Genomic DNA, 19,341 nt, shown 5'->3' with positions numbered 1-19,341 from the left:
AAGTGTGTGTGTGTGTGTGTCTGTGTGTGTGTGTGTGTGCGTGTAACTAGGCTTGGGAGGAAGTGCGTTCCCTTTATTTCTTCCAGCAACTGAATACCATATATTCAACTGATCTGCCTGTTCAAGTTTTCAGGCCCTTAGAATTGGCCAAGAAAAGCAAATCGCTGTGAAACATTCAATTTAGTGACGATTATTATAGCTCAAATACTTCTCTATTTTATTTTAACTCATGACCTTTACACTAATTGAAAAGCATCAGAATTATCAGCCTATACAGTCACCAATAATGTCTTTGTGGAAAATATTGAATTAAGTTTTATAATTTAGACTAAGTACCACAGGCTTTCAGAAACTATTTTTAAACAATGAGTGTTTTGTAAACTAAGTATGTATCTGCACTTCTGAAACAATCACGAGGAAAAAATTATTTGTTTGATTTTTATCAAACCCCACCAAGATAGTTTCAATTAATTCATGGAAATAAGTGGTGATGGCCCCAATAAATAAACATCTTTGATGGCACCATTTTTCTGTGTGCACACACCTTCCTTGCTCCCACTCCCCCCAACCCTACAAAAACTCCTTTTTCTTGCTAACATCCTCTGTAACATTTATTGTCATCTTATTATTGAGATTGTACTTTTCATTAGACTGTGAAACAATTAATACAAATAATAATAGCTAATATACACTGATCTATATGCTTTACAAATGATCTCATTTAATTTTTGTAGTAAAGCAATCAAGTAGGTACTATTATCCACCTCCATTTTGTAGATGAGGAAATTGAGACAGTCATAACACTGAAACATGGAGAAGTTAGTATTTGGACCCGGGCAGTCTGGCTCCATAGCCCAGTTTTCATCTCTATGCTCTTCAGTTCTTAAGAACTACTTTATACTGGAGGGGGAAAAAATGATGAAATCCACAAATTTCAGTTTATTTTGTTAAACTTGGTGGATAGCATATTTCATTGTGATCACTGCATTGGATAACAAGAATTACTGCTAGGACTCCATATTACTTTGTAGACTTATTACAAAGGTTATGTCTTTGTCACTGTTGATTTTGTAACCTGTAGATTGAAAAGCATGACATACATTATGTGATATTTTGCTATGAAACAGCAAGAAGGCTTAAACTAGTATTTAGTACTTTACTATTGTGGATACATTGAAAGATTTTTATCTGTTCTAATTTGTAAGGATAATTCCTGTATTCTTGAATATGTTCTAAAGAGTTGATGTCAGTTTGTAAGTGTGGTGAGCAAAACGTTAACTCTTGGGTGAGAGAAAATGTAGCTTCTTTATTTACTACATTTGTTATTTCTCATGAGCGTCTGCCTGTTAGTGCCTGGTGTGGGGAAAGTGGGGAAAGAAGTACATTGGTGGAGGAACAGGAATCTGAGAATCATATTAGTCTGTTTTGTGTTGCTATAACAAAATACCCAAGACTGAGTAATTCATAAAGAAAAGAGGTTTATTTAGCTCACAATTGTGCATGCTGAGAATTTCAAGGGTACAGCACTGTCTTCTGGTGAGGGCTCTTGTTCTGCATCATAACATGGAGGAGAAGATCAAAGGGGAAACAGACATGTGTGAAGAGAAAAACCTGAGCAATGTCCTGGCTTTATAACAACTTACTCTGGAGGGGACTAATCCATTTCTACAAGAATTAATCTGGTCTTCCGGCAGGAGAACTCACTACCATGCAGAGGGAACCAAACCATTCTTGAGGGATCTCATGACCCAAACACCTCCAACTAGTCCCCACCTCCCAATACCATCATGCCAGGGACCAAATTTCAACATAAGTTTTGATGGGGACAAACAAACCATATCCAAACCACAGGAGAAAGTGAAACAGATTTTTCAGTTACAGTTCTCTCTGTATAAACTATTTCTTTGGGTAACTCAGCCCCTTTTTAACAAATGCTTGTTCTTGCAGTTCTCCTCTCTCCCCATCTCTTTCTCTCCAAGGTGGCACTACAGAGCTTATGTGTCCTGGGGGGGATTATGGGGAAATCTGTCACCTCAGATCCATGCATCATCTCTCTGTCCAATCACTGTTCTTTGCTTGCTGACCTCTAGCTGGTCTGGACTGAACACTGGCACCACATTCACTTCTGTGAGTCTGGTTCCATTTGGCCTTTGGGGGTATTATTCTAGTACCCATTACTGAAGCCCACAGATTCCAGCCGTTTGCTTCGGATCTTCAAGTCCCTGTGCTTTCTTGAATCCCAAGACAGTCCTCACCCACTGGTCCCCTCATTAGGGTACAGAAACTCCTGGATCACCTGTCTCACATACTCAGACCTTGGGGAACCAGCAGCGTTCTCTCAGGCTATCTTTCTGGCCTCCACCTTCCACAAATGCAGCATTTTTACTACTGTGGCCTGTTGGACAAGGTGCCAGTTCAAATGTGGTACCTATTCTAGACATGTTACTCCCCGACTGTACCTCAGGAAGCAAACATCCCTCAGTCCCCCCATGCTTCTCTGACCTTCCACCTTACTTTATGCAAGAGGCATGGAGATCATTAGAATGTTAGTTTCTGACTTACTCCTCCTACTTCAGCCTAGTTCTCCTTTCCATGCACCAAGGAGTAGGAAGGGGCAGAATGCCTCAGGTCCTAGTCATAGGCAGAAGGGTTTGCCTCATCCTGCTGTGTGTAGAAGAAACCATGTTCAAGCTCTTGACATAGGATCCAGAATGCAATAAAGAAGTAAAGGTAAAAATATGGAAATTCAATACATGAAAACATCTTATTTGTGTCTTTTTATTTTTATTTGGCCACCCTTGACAGAGTCTGATGATGTCTATTAGGCACGAAAATCTAGCTTAATTTTTAAAGACTTGAACATAGAGACTATTTTACAGGGTGAACAATATTCTTAGATTTCTGAACCTTTGTTACCTATCCAACCATTATTTCCTATGAACTTCTAGTCAGGTTTATTTTCTCATTTCCAATATATATACCCTTTTGATTCATATGTTTATGCGTATAGTCACCCCTCCTTCCATTGGCTTAGATCCTAGCCAGCTCTAACACTCAGCATAAGTCTCATCTCCTCCAAAAACCACATTTGCTAATTTGGGCTTTAATGCTTTTTTTTTTTTTTTTAACTTATGTTGCAGTTATAAGTAAATGCACACAGTTTAGTAGTTGTTTAATCTTTAGATGGTTTTGTGTTTTAAGTCTGCAACATATTAGCGAGTAGGGTTGATACTGTGCGATTCATTACACTCTTCCGTATAGCACCCCAGTGCTGGACACACGAAGAAGTTGTTTACAATCTCCTCTCTTATTAGTGAATTCCTGGTCCATCAAATGACACATGGTTTTCTAGGACTAAATGTAGAATTTAATGGATATAATTGGCTTCATTATTATTAATTACGAATTGAGCTTGGTGTACATAATAAGGTATCCATATAATGATGGCCTGATTTGTTTTATTTTGTTTCCCCCATGACATAAAAAGACACTTGGTGGCTTAGTTACCCAGATAAAAGATACCATGATGGAAACCTTTGATTCTTTTGGTCTTTAACTCCTAGTCAAAAAAAAAAAAAAAAAAATGGATGTTATTGGTCATATCCCAGGTACCATGAAGTACAAAGAAGGGCACAAGGCACATGCCAACTGAGTGAGTCACTTGAACTTTCCTTAGAAACTTCACCACCTGGTGACTACACATACCTCTTATTGTCCAGAACACACCTCACAGGAGGTGAGTTATCTCTGGCTGCCTGACTGACTTTATAAACCAGTGCTTTCCAACCTTTTTGACACCAGGGACTGGTTTCCTGGAAGACAGTTTTTCCACAAACTGGGGGTAGGGGGATGGTTTGGGGATGAGTCAAGCACATTACATTTATTGTGCACTGTATTTCTATTATTAATACATTGTAATACATAATGAAATAATTATATCATTATTACATTGCAATACATAATGAAAAACTTCTACAACTCACCATAATGTAGAATTAGTGGGAGCACTCAGTTTGTTTTCCTGAAACTAGACAGTCCCCTCTGGGGCTGATGGGACACAGTGATAGATCATCAGGCATTAGATTCTCATAAGGAACACACAACCTTGATCCCTTGCATGCACAATTCCATTGGGATCACACTCCTATGAGAATTAAATGCCACCACCGATCTAACAGGAGGCAGGGCTCAGGTGCTAATGTGAGCAGTGGGGAGCAGCTGTGAATACAGATGAAGCTTTGCTTGCTCATCTGCTCTTCACCTTCTGCTGTGTGGCCTGGTTGCGGTCCCTTGCTATAAACAACCAGACTTGGGATAGACATTTACTTCTATCAAGGTAAAGCTATTAACTATTTCAAAAATGTGAGAGTCTGACTGTGGTTATTTACTTAAAATAGATATTTGCCAAAAAATGTTAAAAGTTTTAGGTTACTTGGGATTTTTGTTGTCATTTATTGAGTATGTAATATGCTAAGATTATACTTACACTGCTATTTGTTAACTATTTGACCTCTTTTTAATTAACTCATTCACTCATTTATTCATACTGCAAATAGTTTGCAATATGTTGTACTTTTGTACTTTTTCCCTCCCCCATCAAATCATGATTACATACTTTTTTTTTTTAGCTGTGGAAATTTTTAGTGCAATTAACAGTATAATAAGGTCTTGAACTGCATCAAATAAGATTGAATGATTGAATGATTGCCTGCGTGTTTGCTTTAGAACAGCTTGTACAGAGCAATATTTTAAGTGTTTTATTTGCTAAATATAAACCATATTAAGTTGTCAGTTTAGAAGTGTTGAGACTATCAGCATTTTTCTTATAAATTACCATTTGTCCTTGAGATTCTTAGAAATACATTTTTAATTATGAAAACCAGCTGTAATTTTTTCCCTTGATGTAAATTAAGGTTTTATGCAACACCACTATTAGGTTAAGAAGAAATTGACTAGTTTATAAAAACAGTTTGAAAAATAGTAGAAATAATACCCAGTTCAAAAAGTATGCACAATGGATGATGTGACACATTGTTGAATAATGTGGAAAGAAAATAAATTTTAGCTGCGGAAAGGTTGATCATGTGATTTTGAGTACCGAAATAATTTAAGTAGTTTATAAGCAAGCACTTAAAAGTTTTCCTAGTCTGCTTATATTCTTAAATAAATTTTTTAAATGTGCCTGTAGAATTTTTTTCAAAAAGCTGTATTAATAATGTGTTATGTCCTCAAACATGTTTGCTGAATCTCATCATTATCTTCACTACCTTATTGCCCTCTGACCTCTTCTGCTACCCCCCAAAAAATTAAAAAGAAGACAATTAATTTTACATGTATTGAGCTTCAATATGCACAATTCTCCCTAGCAATGAACTATTGAGATCTCTTTTGTTTTTAAGTCTTATCCTTTATATAACAGGCTCTATATAACTTAAGCAACAAGGAGAAAATACTTTCTGGCTTTTATTTTCTACGTATGTGTTTTTATTTTTTTTTAACCTTTGGTAAAATTGTGGGAAATAGGAATGAACACTTTAAACATAAAATAGAACGTGTATTCGTGTATGAAATTCTTTAAAATAGTTGAACATTACTTTTAAAGAATGACTTAAATGTCCAGAGAGACAAAAAAAGATTTTTATAAACAAATTCCTTGGCAGCAACTACATTATGCGCTATATATTTCAGGATAATAATAAGGGCTTACTGTGGGTCAGTGTGTCATATCCCAGTGGTGTCTAGTGAGATGGAGGGTTATCTTATATGTCAGCTAGATAACCCTCTGAACCATTTTGAGCAGGCAAGATAATGGGACTGAATTCTGAAATGAAGGTTGAAATATACTGGAATATTGTTACATGTAAGAACAATAACTTTTTAAAATAAATGTAGTCACCTTTTGACATGATTAGATATATTTGCTAATAATTTTTAATAGAGTATATTCAGGTGAATAGATTGGGTAAAGGATGAAGTGAATCAAATATATGATTGTATGTTTAAATAGATAAATACAAATTACAAATTTTCCCACATACGGGAAGCTTTTATTATTAGGAAGCTGCTGAGCAAAAACTGAAATATTTTTTCTTCTCTATTATGAATACTGAATGGACATTTCCTAACATAAGCAAGGTTTTGCATTCTTGCCTGCTATTTCATTTTAAATATAAAATTACTCCCTCCCAAACATAGGAGCAACAATGTAGAAATTTTTAAATTGCTTTAGATTACTGTGTTTCCAGGATAGTATTTTCATAAACCATTACATAAAATATTAATCTTTTTTAAAATTAAAAATTCTTTCAAGTTTTTAAATTCAGTCTTCTGTGTGTTTGCCTCCAAAGTCAGTTTGCCAATCCTAAATATAAACTTAATTTTGAGAAGTTGTATGTGTGTGTGTGTGTTGAACGAGTCCCCAAAACTATTTATTTTTAAATGCAGATGTGAATTGCTTTGATATGAATTAAGAAAATCCACATTTAGATTATCATGGTATATAAATTAGAATTTTAGAAGATATATAGATTGCCAATATAATGCAAGCATATAGCAGTGGGATGAAATGATGAAAGTTTTTTACACCATCTTACATACAATTTTGTTTATTATTTTGTGATTTATTCATAAAAGAAAATCTTTATGCACAGTGGATTCTACGTAAACATACGTGGACACATCCTTATTTTCTTGACTCTTATAATATTGCAAGCTTCATAAATGAGGGATTTAGGAAGCCTTTGGTCAGCCAGTAGAGGCCACTCACAGCTTGTTACTAAAACTGGATGGCAAAGTGAAACTCTTTACTATCAGTATTGGGCATCATTCTGATCGGTTAATTTTTAGTTCCTTACTTAACAAAAATAGTATTACGATGGAGTGGTATGAAAAAAGTTGTTGCTATATTTGTTTTTGAAGTATGTAGTGATTAATCTTTTCTGTGAAAGCATTTAGATTTTTCATTAGTAGTGTATACCAGAAATGAGAAGGTATGTATTTAATAATTAGATGTATTATTATTGTAATAGACCAATAATTCTAAATTCTTAATTATCAATGCAGATTGGCTTTAACTAGGAAAAAAAATTGTTTAAAATGAAGATTTAAAACAATGACATTGTTTCGTTTTATGTTAAAAACATAATTGCTAATGTTGTCATACATACAACTATATGTGTATGTATATATTTCTAAACTTTAGTGCAATTTTCATTCTGTCATTTCATAGAGAACTATATGTGCTGCTCTTAAAAATATAGTAAGATCACTTTGAAACTAGCTGAAGTCTATGTCTTTATGCACTACTTAATGCAATGCTCTCAGCTGTAAGGTTAGCATCTTCCCTGCAACACACATACGGATTCCTCTAGGAAGGCTAATCCTTAATAGAAAGGCAAGCCTTGTACTTCTCTGTGGTTTATTTCTGGCTGTTTTTTTTTTTTTTTTTTTTTAACCTTTCTGGTTTAAAGATGTAATCATGTATTTAGATTTATATCTGCTTTCAAAGGAAAAATAGCCTAAGTTCTCTAATTTTCCCCAAGTTCTTTCACATATTCTCATCGTGGAGTGTTTGCTCCCCTCTGCTACACTTTGTAAATGTTATCCTTCTTTTGCTGTAATGATGAATAGGGGAGCCATTTGTTATTCTTGTTAGTCCATCTATAATATGTGCTGGTAACCCTGTTTAGTGCTGCGGTGCCCTGCATTGCATATACTAAAAATAGCCCACATGCTACCCAGAAGTTACAGGCAAGGTCTAGAGTATCCTTGGCTGAAGATTTTCCTAGAGTGTATTCTAGATTCAGGCCATCATCTCCTGGGACAAATCCCCAAATACAGAAAACATTGGTTTTGATGTGTTTTTTTGTTTTTGTTTTTTGCAGTCTCCCTGTAAGGGAAAAAGTACTAGGTGGTAAATTGGACAATTTTGATTCAAAGTTAGCTTAATTCAGTCCCTATCATCTAGGGCATGTGCCCTCACCTCTGTGAGTGTTAGTTTCTTCACTATTATTTGAGAATAATGATGTTTCTTCACTCTAGGCACATTGTTTATGAAAAGCAAGCCGTAAAGCAGGCTATAAAGAACAGGAGTGACTGGACACCGTAGCTCATGCCCGTAATCCCAGTACTTGTGGAGGCTGAGGTGGGAAGATTACTTGAGGCTGGAAGTTCAAGACCAGCGCACCCAACATAGCAGGGCCCCAGCTCTCTACAAAATTTTAAAAAGTAACTGGGCATGGTGGTATGCACCTGTAGTCCTAGCTGCTCCAGCAGCTGAGGCAGGGGAATTGCTTGAGCCCAGGAGTTTGAGGGTGCAGTGAGCTGTCATTAAGCTATGAGTTGTGAGTACTCTTGCTTGGGCAATAGAATGAGACCTTGTCTGAAATAAGTAAATACACTTAAATAAATTTAAACAAATAAAAATAGGGATATTATTATTAATGACAATAGAAATATTTCTAATTATATTAATTTTTGATATATCTTTTGTGCTCATTATTACACATTCTTTGTCAGTTTGTTCATGCTTAAGTCCTACCAAGAAAGATTTAAAATTGCATTGTAAAAACATAACAAACGATACAGAATTTTTATTTTCACCTTGACCAACAGGTAAAAATAATCAGTTTCACCCACTATACTATAATTTAGATAACATGAATGCTATGAATAGTCAATACTATATAGGTTCTAGTTCAAAGTCTTTTCCTAAAAGTCATACAGTGTGAGCTCTGCTAATAAGAGCAAGATTGCTTGTGAATATTGGTATTTTTAAAGATATGAATGATAGGAACCTGGTATGGCTTTTTGTACCATTATTAGATTTTATAAAATTCCAAATTTTGAGGTATTTTCTCCGTTGGAAAACTGAGTTATATTGTATAACCTTAGTGATTTTCTACAACAGTTTTGAACACTCCTGTAATTCAATTGTCCTCAGGAATGGATCATCTTCCTTCCTGAATATTCTTTCTAGGAGGACATTGTCTGAAACTAAAACATCTGGTAGGTGAGGATTTCTAGTGACTTCTCCCTAGCATTAGACACATTACCAGGCATACATTAGATGTTTGGTTTTATGACATATATTTCATATGCACCAATTTTTTCATTTCTTGTAGCCAGTGATGAGGATTTTTCCTGGCCTGCCATATGAATGCATTTTTACTTTAATAGAAATCTAGACAGATAAAGGTGAAATATGAATTATTATGTGAATTATATTTACTAATATTTTTCGGTTTAAAAAACAACAATCAAAACAACCCTTGGAATTAGAGGAGCTCCATAACTTGACTTTTATCAAGACATCAAAAAGATTAGTTCAATGTAACAATATAACTAAAATCACCCAACTGAAAGGGAACACATATCACTTATTACATGATAAGGTTAAGCATAATTTTATATGTGCATTAGGTTACTAGTTGAATTGTACCAACTAAGCAGTACTGAATTTAGAATAAGAAGCTCTCGGTGGCTGCATAAGGTGCTAGATCACATTGGCAAGTAAGTAAGGATCAGCTCAGGGAAAGCCTTGCATGCATATCTCATTAGTTTTCATTTTACTTTCAGTGTAGAGCCATGGATGGCTGTGGAATGAGAAAGTTGACATGTGAAAAGCAGCAATTTAGAAAGTTGAATTTGGCACATTGGTAAGATGGATTGGAGCAGGGGGAGATAAATTGCATGCAACTCCCTTCTTAGAGATGATTTTTTATTCCTCTTAAATCAGATAACTACTTTGTTTCCTTTTAATCTTATAAATGATATCCAATTTATGCTCCTTGAATTATCACTTTTTGTATTTTCTTTAAAAGCAATTCTAAAGTAATTTTTACATTTTTGTATGTTGCTTTAAAAGTAAAATGTTATTTCCTTGAATGTTTCTCATCCCCAAACAGATTGTGCTTTTTGTGATTTGTGACCACTCTGTAATAAGAACAGGTGATACAATGAAATATTTTATTCATTCCTCCAACTATCTTGTAACAGAACTTTTAAAACACCAATAAAAAACAAAAGTGCGCTCATATGAAATGCTTTCGAAGAATCTTCCTTTAGTCTTCTGTATGGAGATAAATATTCAACACATTTATTTCAATGTCTATTAATTAAAATGAATTACTGTAAAACATTTAGAATATTATTTTACTTAAAAGTCTTGTTTCTTTCTTCAAAGAAGTTGAGTCAAATTAATAATTGCCATAAGAGAAACCAGAAACTTCTGGGTCTTGACAAACTGGCCCGGAGCCTGAGGCAGTGCCTCCCGACAGCCTGGAGACCAGGCATATTTGATTGACCAGTCTTCACAAAATGGAAAGGCCTTCTTTTGAATGGCAGCTTGCCAACATAAGTGTTTGTCAATGTGGGCACTGAAGCAGAGTAGAATTTGGAAGGCAAATAAAATATAGTTGAAAAGCAGAGCAAAATTGAAGGAGACCAGCTGTACTAGAAGGAGGGAAGAAAGGATGATGGTTTCTTGTTCTTACATGTGGCCATGAAAAGAAACTTCATTAATTTACAGAAGGAATCTTAATCATTGAGAGTATAAGTAAGATATCATCCATATTGAATGGCCTCTGTATTAATCTTACAAGACTCTTGTGTCTCAGAGAAGTTTACCAGATTTGGAAAGTTATTTGTTTGGTTACGTAATTGTGAAAGAATAGTATGGCATGCATTGGATTTGATAATGACACAATTAAATGAAAATGAGAAGTAAAACCAACTTTTTATCTTTTAAGTAAAATCATGAAATTGGTGTCAATACATCAGGGACAAAAAGAATAAGAAATTGCTTTTAATATGTCTAATAACTTTGAGAGAACAGATATTTTGTCATTGATAATTGATCATTTAGCAGAATTTCCAATATATTGGTGCATATTGACCTCCTGAATCGATAGTGGTACTTGTACAACTATTGTTAAATTTTCATCTCTTGCTACTACATTCTTATTTCCTGAGATTGATGATATTTAAACAGCAGCAAAATCTATGACCCATGTGATCTTTTACAATTAGGACACAAAAGTTATGTTATCTAGAAACCATCAACTCCTTTCTAACTTTCAGTTTACTTCTTAAGACTTTGTGTGATAAGCATCTAATAAAAAGAAATATATCTGCTTTATTTCGGATAGTAGTCGTTATTTATGTAGTAATATTTAACAAATGAATCATAAGGATTCAGGGCTTGTAATGTGACGTCTAAGGTTATCAACATTAATATTGACTAATTACATAAATGATTGTCTCCAGGGTTTTGTCAGTTATAAGAATTGGATTGTGAAGATACTGTTTCTCATGAAGAACAGAATACCTATTTCCTTGTTTCCTATCTAATCTTATGGAATAAAATGTATTTTTCTCACTAATAAACTTTACTATGTGAATATTGTATTAGATATTTAAAGAGAAACAATTTCTTAAAATTTGTGATTTCTTTTTTTTTGAAACGGAGTCTTGCTCTGCCGCCCGGGTTGGAGTGCAGTGGCCAGATCTCAGCTCACTGCAAGCTCCGCCTCCCGGGTTTCCGCCATTCTCCTGCCTCAGCCTCCCGAGTAGCTGGGACTACAGGCGCCCGCCACCTCGCCCGGCTAGGCTAGTTTTTTTGTATTTTTAGTAGAGACGGGGTTTCACCGTGTTAGCCAGGATGGTCTGGATCTCCTGACCTCGTGATCCGCCCGTCTCGGCCTCCCAAAGTGCTGGGATTACAGGCTTGAGCCACCGCGCCCGGCAAAATTTGTGTTTTCGAAGACAGTTCTGAAATCACTAGAAAGCATATGTTTTGGAGAAGAAAACAGTCACCATACTTAATTGTATGCTAGAATTTAATACTTTGATCTAATGTTTAAAACTGCTTCTTTAATTTTTATAAAGATTATTTTCTATCTTGAATAAATGATGAAACTTTTAGAAAGAATTCCTTAAGTGTGTTCCTTGAAGTTTGATAGTATTTTGAAGTATTCTCCTAATAATCAGATTAAACATGTTTTAAAGTTTAAAATTCACTAAAACTTCAGTATAACACTGCTTTCCACAAGCTGAATTCTATATTAAAGATATTATTCTCAAATTTTCGGTAAGTGTGTCTAGTTGCCACAGTAGCAAAAGGTTCCCGTTTTAAGAACATTTTGCTCCTGAGACAGACCACTGACATTGACCCTGAAGAGATCATATGTTGCTTTATTTCATTAAAAAAAGTAAATTTCTAAACTGTGCCTATTTTCGCATATCTTTAAAAGTAAAACAAAAATTTAGTTAAAATAACAATAAAGGATAGTCACCTCTGCCTTTTTAAAGGGATCATGTACTAGGTAAGTATGTAAAATCATGTAAATATCTACACTTGAAACTATAAATCTTTTGTGGGTTACTTGCTGCAATTGAATTGAGCTTACAGTTTTTTATACATGTATATGATTGCTGAGAAATACCTAGTATGATTATTTCTGACTAGATTGAAAGCTTACATTTGTATTATGGTATAAATTAGCTATAAATTCTGTTTTATTGTATTCAGTTGCTTTGTTTTCATCAGGCAATTTATCACATGGGTGTATGTGAAATTTCTTTATTTATTAAATTTCAGATTATGTATTTCAAACCAGAGCAAGACTTAAACATTTTTCCATAAGTATAGCTTCAGGTAAACAAGCAATTTTAGTCCTGAAAATAGCTTCTGCTTCTGTCAACACGTTGTTTATTTTTTCTCTGAGATAAAAAGTTTAGTTTTCTGATATTTGTACAGAGATAAAGTCAGTAAACAAGATTAATATAGTGTGGAAAAGGTTGTCAGCAGCCTTGGCAAAGGAAATAAGTTGCCTGTACATAGAACATACTGTAAACTGAATAAAAGTGTCAGGTCCACCATGAGATAATGTGATCATGAACCTCTAACAAAGCATGACATAGGCACAGTCGGCTTTTCTCATAGCCACAGTGTAGAAAATGGATTACGGTATTCCAGGGATACCCACTGGAATAGCATGAAAACCTCATTTTGAGATGAATGCAGGATGCAGTCCTGGAGTTGAGCCACATGTTTACCTGTGGTGCTCAAACCATAGGGTTATTAATGTCATCATCTGTGCACATTTGCAGTATTTGCATTTCTTGGAATTTCTGAGTATATGCTGGCATTCTTGTAACCCAAGTGATACTAGAAGAAGTAAGGTTTTGAAAATGTTAGGGTGTTCTCTAAGAGGAATTTTATTACTGTCTCATGCTTTTCAACCCCCATCCTGTATAAATGGCACTTCTATAATTACGGAGGGGTTTTTTTGTTGTTAAAATGGAACATAACTTAAAGCCTTTTGCTGTAAATGTATGCCTTGTCAATTGTGATTGATAGATTCATTCCTGTGCAGTGCTATGTTCCCTTTGAGAACCATCTATATAAGAAAGTTATGAAATTCTAAAAAAAAATAGGAGTAGCTTACTTCAGATTTTAAATTTTATTTAGAAATAAAGGAGTGAAAATATTTTTCTCTTACATGAAATTGTATTTTATACTATGTAAATACACAGATGACTCCTATCTTCTTGGGAAACTATGAAAAGGGTTGCTCACCACTTCCTTGATCTAAGTTTTTGTATATATTTAAATGTATGTGTTATAATACATGTTATTTATATTTAGGATCTAGCTACAAATACATTGGTCCTCGGAAATATCTGCTTAACACTGATCTAATTAAACTTTTTTTTTTAACATAAGAAGTCACTGGTCTGTGTTTTTTAAAAGGATATTTACACTATTGTAAATAGTCTTTTATTTATTTATTTTTATTATTTTGAGACAGAGTCTTGCTCTGTCACCCAGGCTGGAGTGCAGTGACAAGCTGGCAGTTCACTGCAGCCTCTGCGTCCTGGACGCAAGCGATTCTGCTGCCTCAGCCTCCCGAGTAGCTGGGATTACAGGTGCGTGCCACCATGCCTGGCTAATTTTTGCATTTTTTAGTATAGATGGGGTTTCACCATGTTGGCCAGGCTGGTCTCAAACTCCTGACCTCAGGTGATCCGCCCACCTCAGCCTCCCAAAGTGCTGGGATTGCAGGCGTGAGCCACTGTGCCCGGCCAAGATTTTTTTAAAATAATCTTAAAAATCTAGGAGAGGGGTCGGGCGCCGTGACTCACGCCTATAATCCCAACACTTTGGGAGGCCGAGGCGGGCCGATCACGAGGTCAGGAGATCAAGACCATCCTGGCTAACACGGTGAAACCCCGTCTCTACTAAAAACACAAAAAATTAGCCGGGCGTGGTGGCGGGCGCTTGTAGTCCCAGCTATTGGGGAGGCTGAGGCAGGAGAATGGCGTGAACCTGGGAGGCGGAGCTTTCAGTGAGCTGAGATCGGGCCACTGCACTGTAGCCTGGGGGACAGAGCGAGACTGCATCTCAAAAAAAAAAAAAAAAAAAAAAAAATCTAGCAGAGGAAATACACTAGACCAAAACAAGTAGAGTATTCTTACCAGGAATTAAATTATACTTTTGATCCACACAATGTTGTCAGAGATATGAAAATCTTGTATTCTCAATTTTAGAGTGATGTCCTCAAATTGATATATCACTGTTATCCATGGTCGTTTTATATACAAATCTGAAATTTATTTTTTCTTTTTAAATTTCCCTGTAGGTACCCACTCCTGGCCCAGTAGGTAACAAGAGAATGGTTCATTTTTCTCCAGATTCTCATCATCATGAGTGAGTACTCAACGTGTTTATATAACCTTATTGAAGTATTCTACTTAGCTCTTTGGGGAAATTATTAGCAACTACTAGTAAAGCTGGTTTAATTTGTACTTTTTAAAAAGAGTAAGTATAATTTACCATTGGTAATAATGTAAGAACAATTTAAATGAAAACCATGACAAAATTTAAATGGAGATTTTTAAATACAGTTATTCTGTTATTTGTGATAGTATTTGAAATTCATGCATTATTGAAATGTATATATTATCTTTAAAAATTTAAATTTTCATTACATTGAGTAGCATCAAGCTTTCCTACACCTCCATCCTTATTCTCTATCCCAACCCTTCTAAAATACTAAAATGAAGAGTACTAAGCCAGGCATGGTGGCTCATGCCCAGAATCCCAGCACTTTGGGAGGCTGAGGAGAGCAGATCACCTGAGGTCAGGAGTTTGAGACCAGCCTGGCCAACATGGCGAAACCCATCTCTACTAAAAATACAAAAATTATCCAGGCATGGTGGCACATGCCTGTAATCCCAGCTACTCAGGAGCTGAGGAAGGAGAATCGCTTGAACCCAGGAGGCGGAAGTTGCAGTTAGCTGAGACCATGCCTCTGTACTCCGGCTTCGGCAGCAGAGTGAGGCTCCATCACAGACGGAAGAAAAAAAAAAGAGTAAAAGACTGTGTTGTTGTTTTGTTTTTTGTTTTTTGTTTTTTTTGTGGGGGGGGGCAAGCGTGGTGGCTCAGGGCTGTAATCTCAGCACTTTGGGAGGCCAAGGTGGACAGATCACCTGAGGTCAGGAGTTCGAGACCAGCCTGGCCAACATATCGTGAAACCCAGTCTCTACTAAAAATACAAAAATCAGCTGGTCGTGGTGGTGCATGCCTGTAGTCCCAGCTACTTGGGAAGCTGAGACAGGAGACTCACTTGAACCTGGGAGGCAGGTTACAGTGAGCAGAGGCATTCCAGCCTGGAAAACAGGGCGAGACTCCTATCTCTCAAAAAAAAAAAAAAAAAAAAGACTTTTTTTTTTTCTCATTACTTCTCTACTTCCTGCTACTGCCAAGCATTTGGTAATAATACAAAGAGCTGTGAAACAACCAGAATGTATTTCCGTTTTGCAACAAAAGGAGGAGACTACTTACTAGATAATTTTTAAAAACTAAGTAGTTGTAGCTTTGACTTTGGTAAATTATTGCTTGAATTTCCATGGGTTAATTCTATCTGTAAATACATCTTTGTTGGAAAAGCTTAACTTGTTGTGTATTTTAGATCAATACCATATATCTCCTGCAAATTTGATTGAACTTTTAAAAAGGCCTTTGGGAAGACATGAATTAATTATTGAATAAATTTTTTGTGGCAAGCAAACATATTAGGATCCATTAGTTTCTATTTTTTAAAATCACTACTTAACAAATAAAAAATAGAGATTATTGTTCAGATATAGCAAAATGATATAATAATCTTATAGTGGCCTATAAATTCAAAGTGCATGCATAGACTATAGAATTGTGGAGAAGGTAGGCTATTTCTTTTTTTTTTTTTCCTTGAGACAGAGTCTCGTTCTTGTCGCCCAGGCTGGAGTGCAGTGGCGCAATCTCGGCTAACTGCAACCTCTGCCTTCCTGGTTCAAGCGATTCTTCTGCATCAGCCTCTTGAGTATCTGGGACTACAGGCGCGTGCCACCACACCCGGCTTATTTTTGTGTTTTTAGCAGAGATGGGGTTTCCCCATGTTGGCCAGGCTGGTCTCAAACCCCTGACCTCAGGCCTTCCGCCTGCCTCAGCCTCCCAAAGTGCTGGGAATACAGGTGTGAGCCACTACATCTGGCCTAAGGTAGGCTATTTCAACAAAAGTTCTCATTCAGGAAATGAGATACTTAATACTCAGCATGTCACAACGCATATATCCAATTTGGCAAGCAGTTCCCTCTCTCCTCTCTTGGAGAACCTAACTTGTTATTCTTCCTCTGAAGATCTCAACTGGTATGTTCATAGCAGCAGATGCCTTAAAGGGTACTGCACAGTTTTATCAGCCCATTTCTTGTTGGTGAAAGTAAGAGGTTTGTCATCTGCCTAAGGAACTAAGCAGTCACAGACTCTTGTTGACCAAGTTATTTATGTCAGCACTAGCATTTCATCAAAAATATAGTGGTTTCTGTTGTGTTTGTTGTTACAATTCCATGCCAGCAAATGCTGCTGGCCTCCATGTTCTTCCTCTACTCTTAGTCTCCTTCGTTTAATGGCTTCTGCCCTGAGGCAGTTCAAAGCCATGGCCTCCAGCAAGTAGGTATGGGTCTTTAGGAAATCTTTGTCAGCAGGCTCATGCTTTTTGTCAGAGAAATCCTACAGAGAGGTATTCAGGAAGATCTAGACTAGAGTCATTTTGCTTGTTAAATCTAGCTTCCATGCCACTGCCTGTTTCCATTTAGGGGTTCTAAACGTGATTTCCCCAGCTGCAATTGCCTGATTATAAGACTTTAATTCAATTTAGATTATATTTTGTTTTATTTATTTATTTTTTTAAAGACAGGGTCTTGCTCTGTTGCTCAGGCTGGAGTGCAATGGTGCAGTCACTATCATGGCTCACTGAAGCCTCGACCTCCCAGGCTCAAGTGATCCTCCGGCCTCAACTCCACAAGTGGTTGGAACCATAAGCATGGGCCACCATGCCTGGCTAATTTTTCTTTTTTTTGGTAGACATGTGGTCTCACCGTGTTGCCCAGGCTAGTCATGAACTCCTGGGCTCAAGCAATCATACCACCTCCACCTCCACCTCCCAAAACGTTGGGATTACAGCTGTGAGCTGCCATGCTTGGCCTCGATAATGTTTTATAGGCTTATTTAGTAAGTCTATATTTTCATCCCTTTCTTCAGGCCCATCCCTTACCTATGTAGAGCCAATGAGGAGGAGGTCCCTTACAGATCCCACTCTTGACAAGGAGAAGCCACAGGACACCACATCATGGAAATTTTCTTTTACACAAATAAATAAGTCTACAGGCAATGTTGTGTAGACACAAACACACACAGACTTCCAGTTAAGTTACGTAGGTTGATGCCCTTCTAGGGACTGGCCTGCCTGTCTGCCTTAAAACTGACTCCATTTTACTTCAGCTTGTCTCTTTTATTGCTCTAGGAGAAAAACCCAATATCTGAAATGTTCCCATCAGCTCCTTTATCAGAAGAAAGTATACGGCCAGTATCCACTCTGGCCAGAGAGTTTTAGTTATATGGTTCCCCAACTTCCTAGCTGAAATAAGTGATTCTATACTGCCTGTTACCCTTCTTCCATTCCTCCTGCTCCCTGAGTTAGATACATGAAACTGACTCTTATTATCAAATTCAGCATCTCATAGTAGAAAAACTAAGGTGCTCATACCCTCAGGATATACAAATAATTTCTAGCAGAATCACCAGTAGTTTTAAGGGAGTCAATTTTCAAATCCCTTGCTTCCATTTATAAACGTCTTTCCTGAAAATTATCAGCCCCGGTTATTTTGCTGGTTCTTACTTTTCCCAGTGCCTTTCTTCTTCCTTAGGGAAAAAAGACACCCCTACCAATCCTAATCTTTGGTGCACACTATAAAATCTTTCCGAGCTCTAAACAGAGATATTTCAAATATTGTGCTAGTATTGATGTTGAGGGATTGGATTTAATGAATAAATCACAAAGCGTTTTGCTACTTAGGTATACAGTTTCTAATTTTATTTCATGTTTACTTTATTTTATTTATTTTATTTTTTCTTTTGACATGGATTCTCCCTCTGTCACCCAGGCTGGAGTGCAGTGGCATGATCTCAGCTCACTGCAACCTCCACCTCCCAGTTCAAACGATTCTCCTGCCTCAGCCTCCAGAGTAACTGTGACTACAGGCGTGCGCCACCACGCCCAGATAATTTTTTTTTGGATGTTTTTGGTTAAGACGGGGTTTCACTGTGTTGGCCAGGCTGGTCTCGTGGCCAGGCTGGTCTCGAATTCCTGACTGCAGGTGATTTGCCCGCCTCAGCCTCCCTGAGTGCTGGGATTACAGATGTGAGCCACTGTACCCAGCCTCTAATTCTTTTTTTTCAGCAACTGCTAGATTATTATAAATATTTCTTAACCTAGAAGTTGTTTTGTGACTTTGGGCATAAAACTCCAAAAGACTTTAAATAATCACGTGACTGTGCTAACCAGGTTCCTTTTTTTTCCATTTACCAGTTTGTGTGAACAAGGTTTCTGAGCACTCTATGAAATTAGAAGATGGTAATACAATTGACAGTAAAAGACGTACTTGTCAATGAACTGATTTGGCAGGAAAGCTCATTAATGATGCCTTTCTAATAAAATTTTATTTTTTATGTTTACTGTTGTTTTATTTTTTGTGTTTACTGTTACCCAATATATGATTATATATTAAATATATGTTAAACAGGAGTTAAGGATAAAAATAAACTATGTAAAATTTTCAACTTTTAAAGAAATGTGCATCCTGGTTTGGTTTTTGTTTTAAATAAATGGTGGAGGATATCAAATCACAGTAATATTTATGTACCAACGTATATATTTCAAAGAGTAGCATAATGGTTTTGTTTTAAATTATCAATATGTTGATAATTTATAATCAGTTATAATTGATAGAAAATTAAATCCT

At 36.3% G+C, this 19,341-nt stretch overlaps 1 protein-coding gene across 1 annotated transcript in view; it reads left to right on the top strand.

Moving 5' to 3' along the window:
• Positions 1-19,341, top strand: part of GPATCH2 (G patch domain containing 2) — a 200,168-nt gene that overhangs the window by 98,677 nt on the left and 82,150 nt on the right. Inside the window, exon 6 of the mRNA XM_011929437.1 lies at positions 14,643-14,710. Within this exon, the coding sequence (XP_011784827.1) occupies positions 14,643-14,710 (68 nt within the window). The remainder of the gene's footprint in view (positions 1-14,642; positions 14,711-19,341) is intronic.

This window comes from Colobus angolensis, unplaced genomic scaffold, assembly GCF_000951035.1.
Source record: "Colobus angolensis palliatus isolate OR3802 unplaced genomic scaffold, Cang.pa_1.0 Scaffold81, whole genome shotgun sequence".
NCBI lineage: Eukaryota > Metazoa > Chordata > Mammalia > Primates > Cercopithecidae > Colobus > Colobus angolensis.
This window is presented reverse-complemented; position numbering and strand designations above follow the sequence as displayed.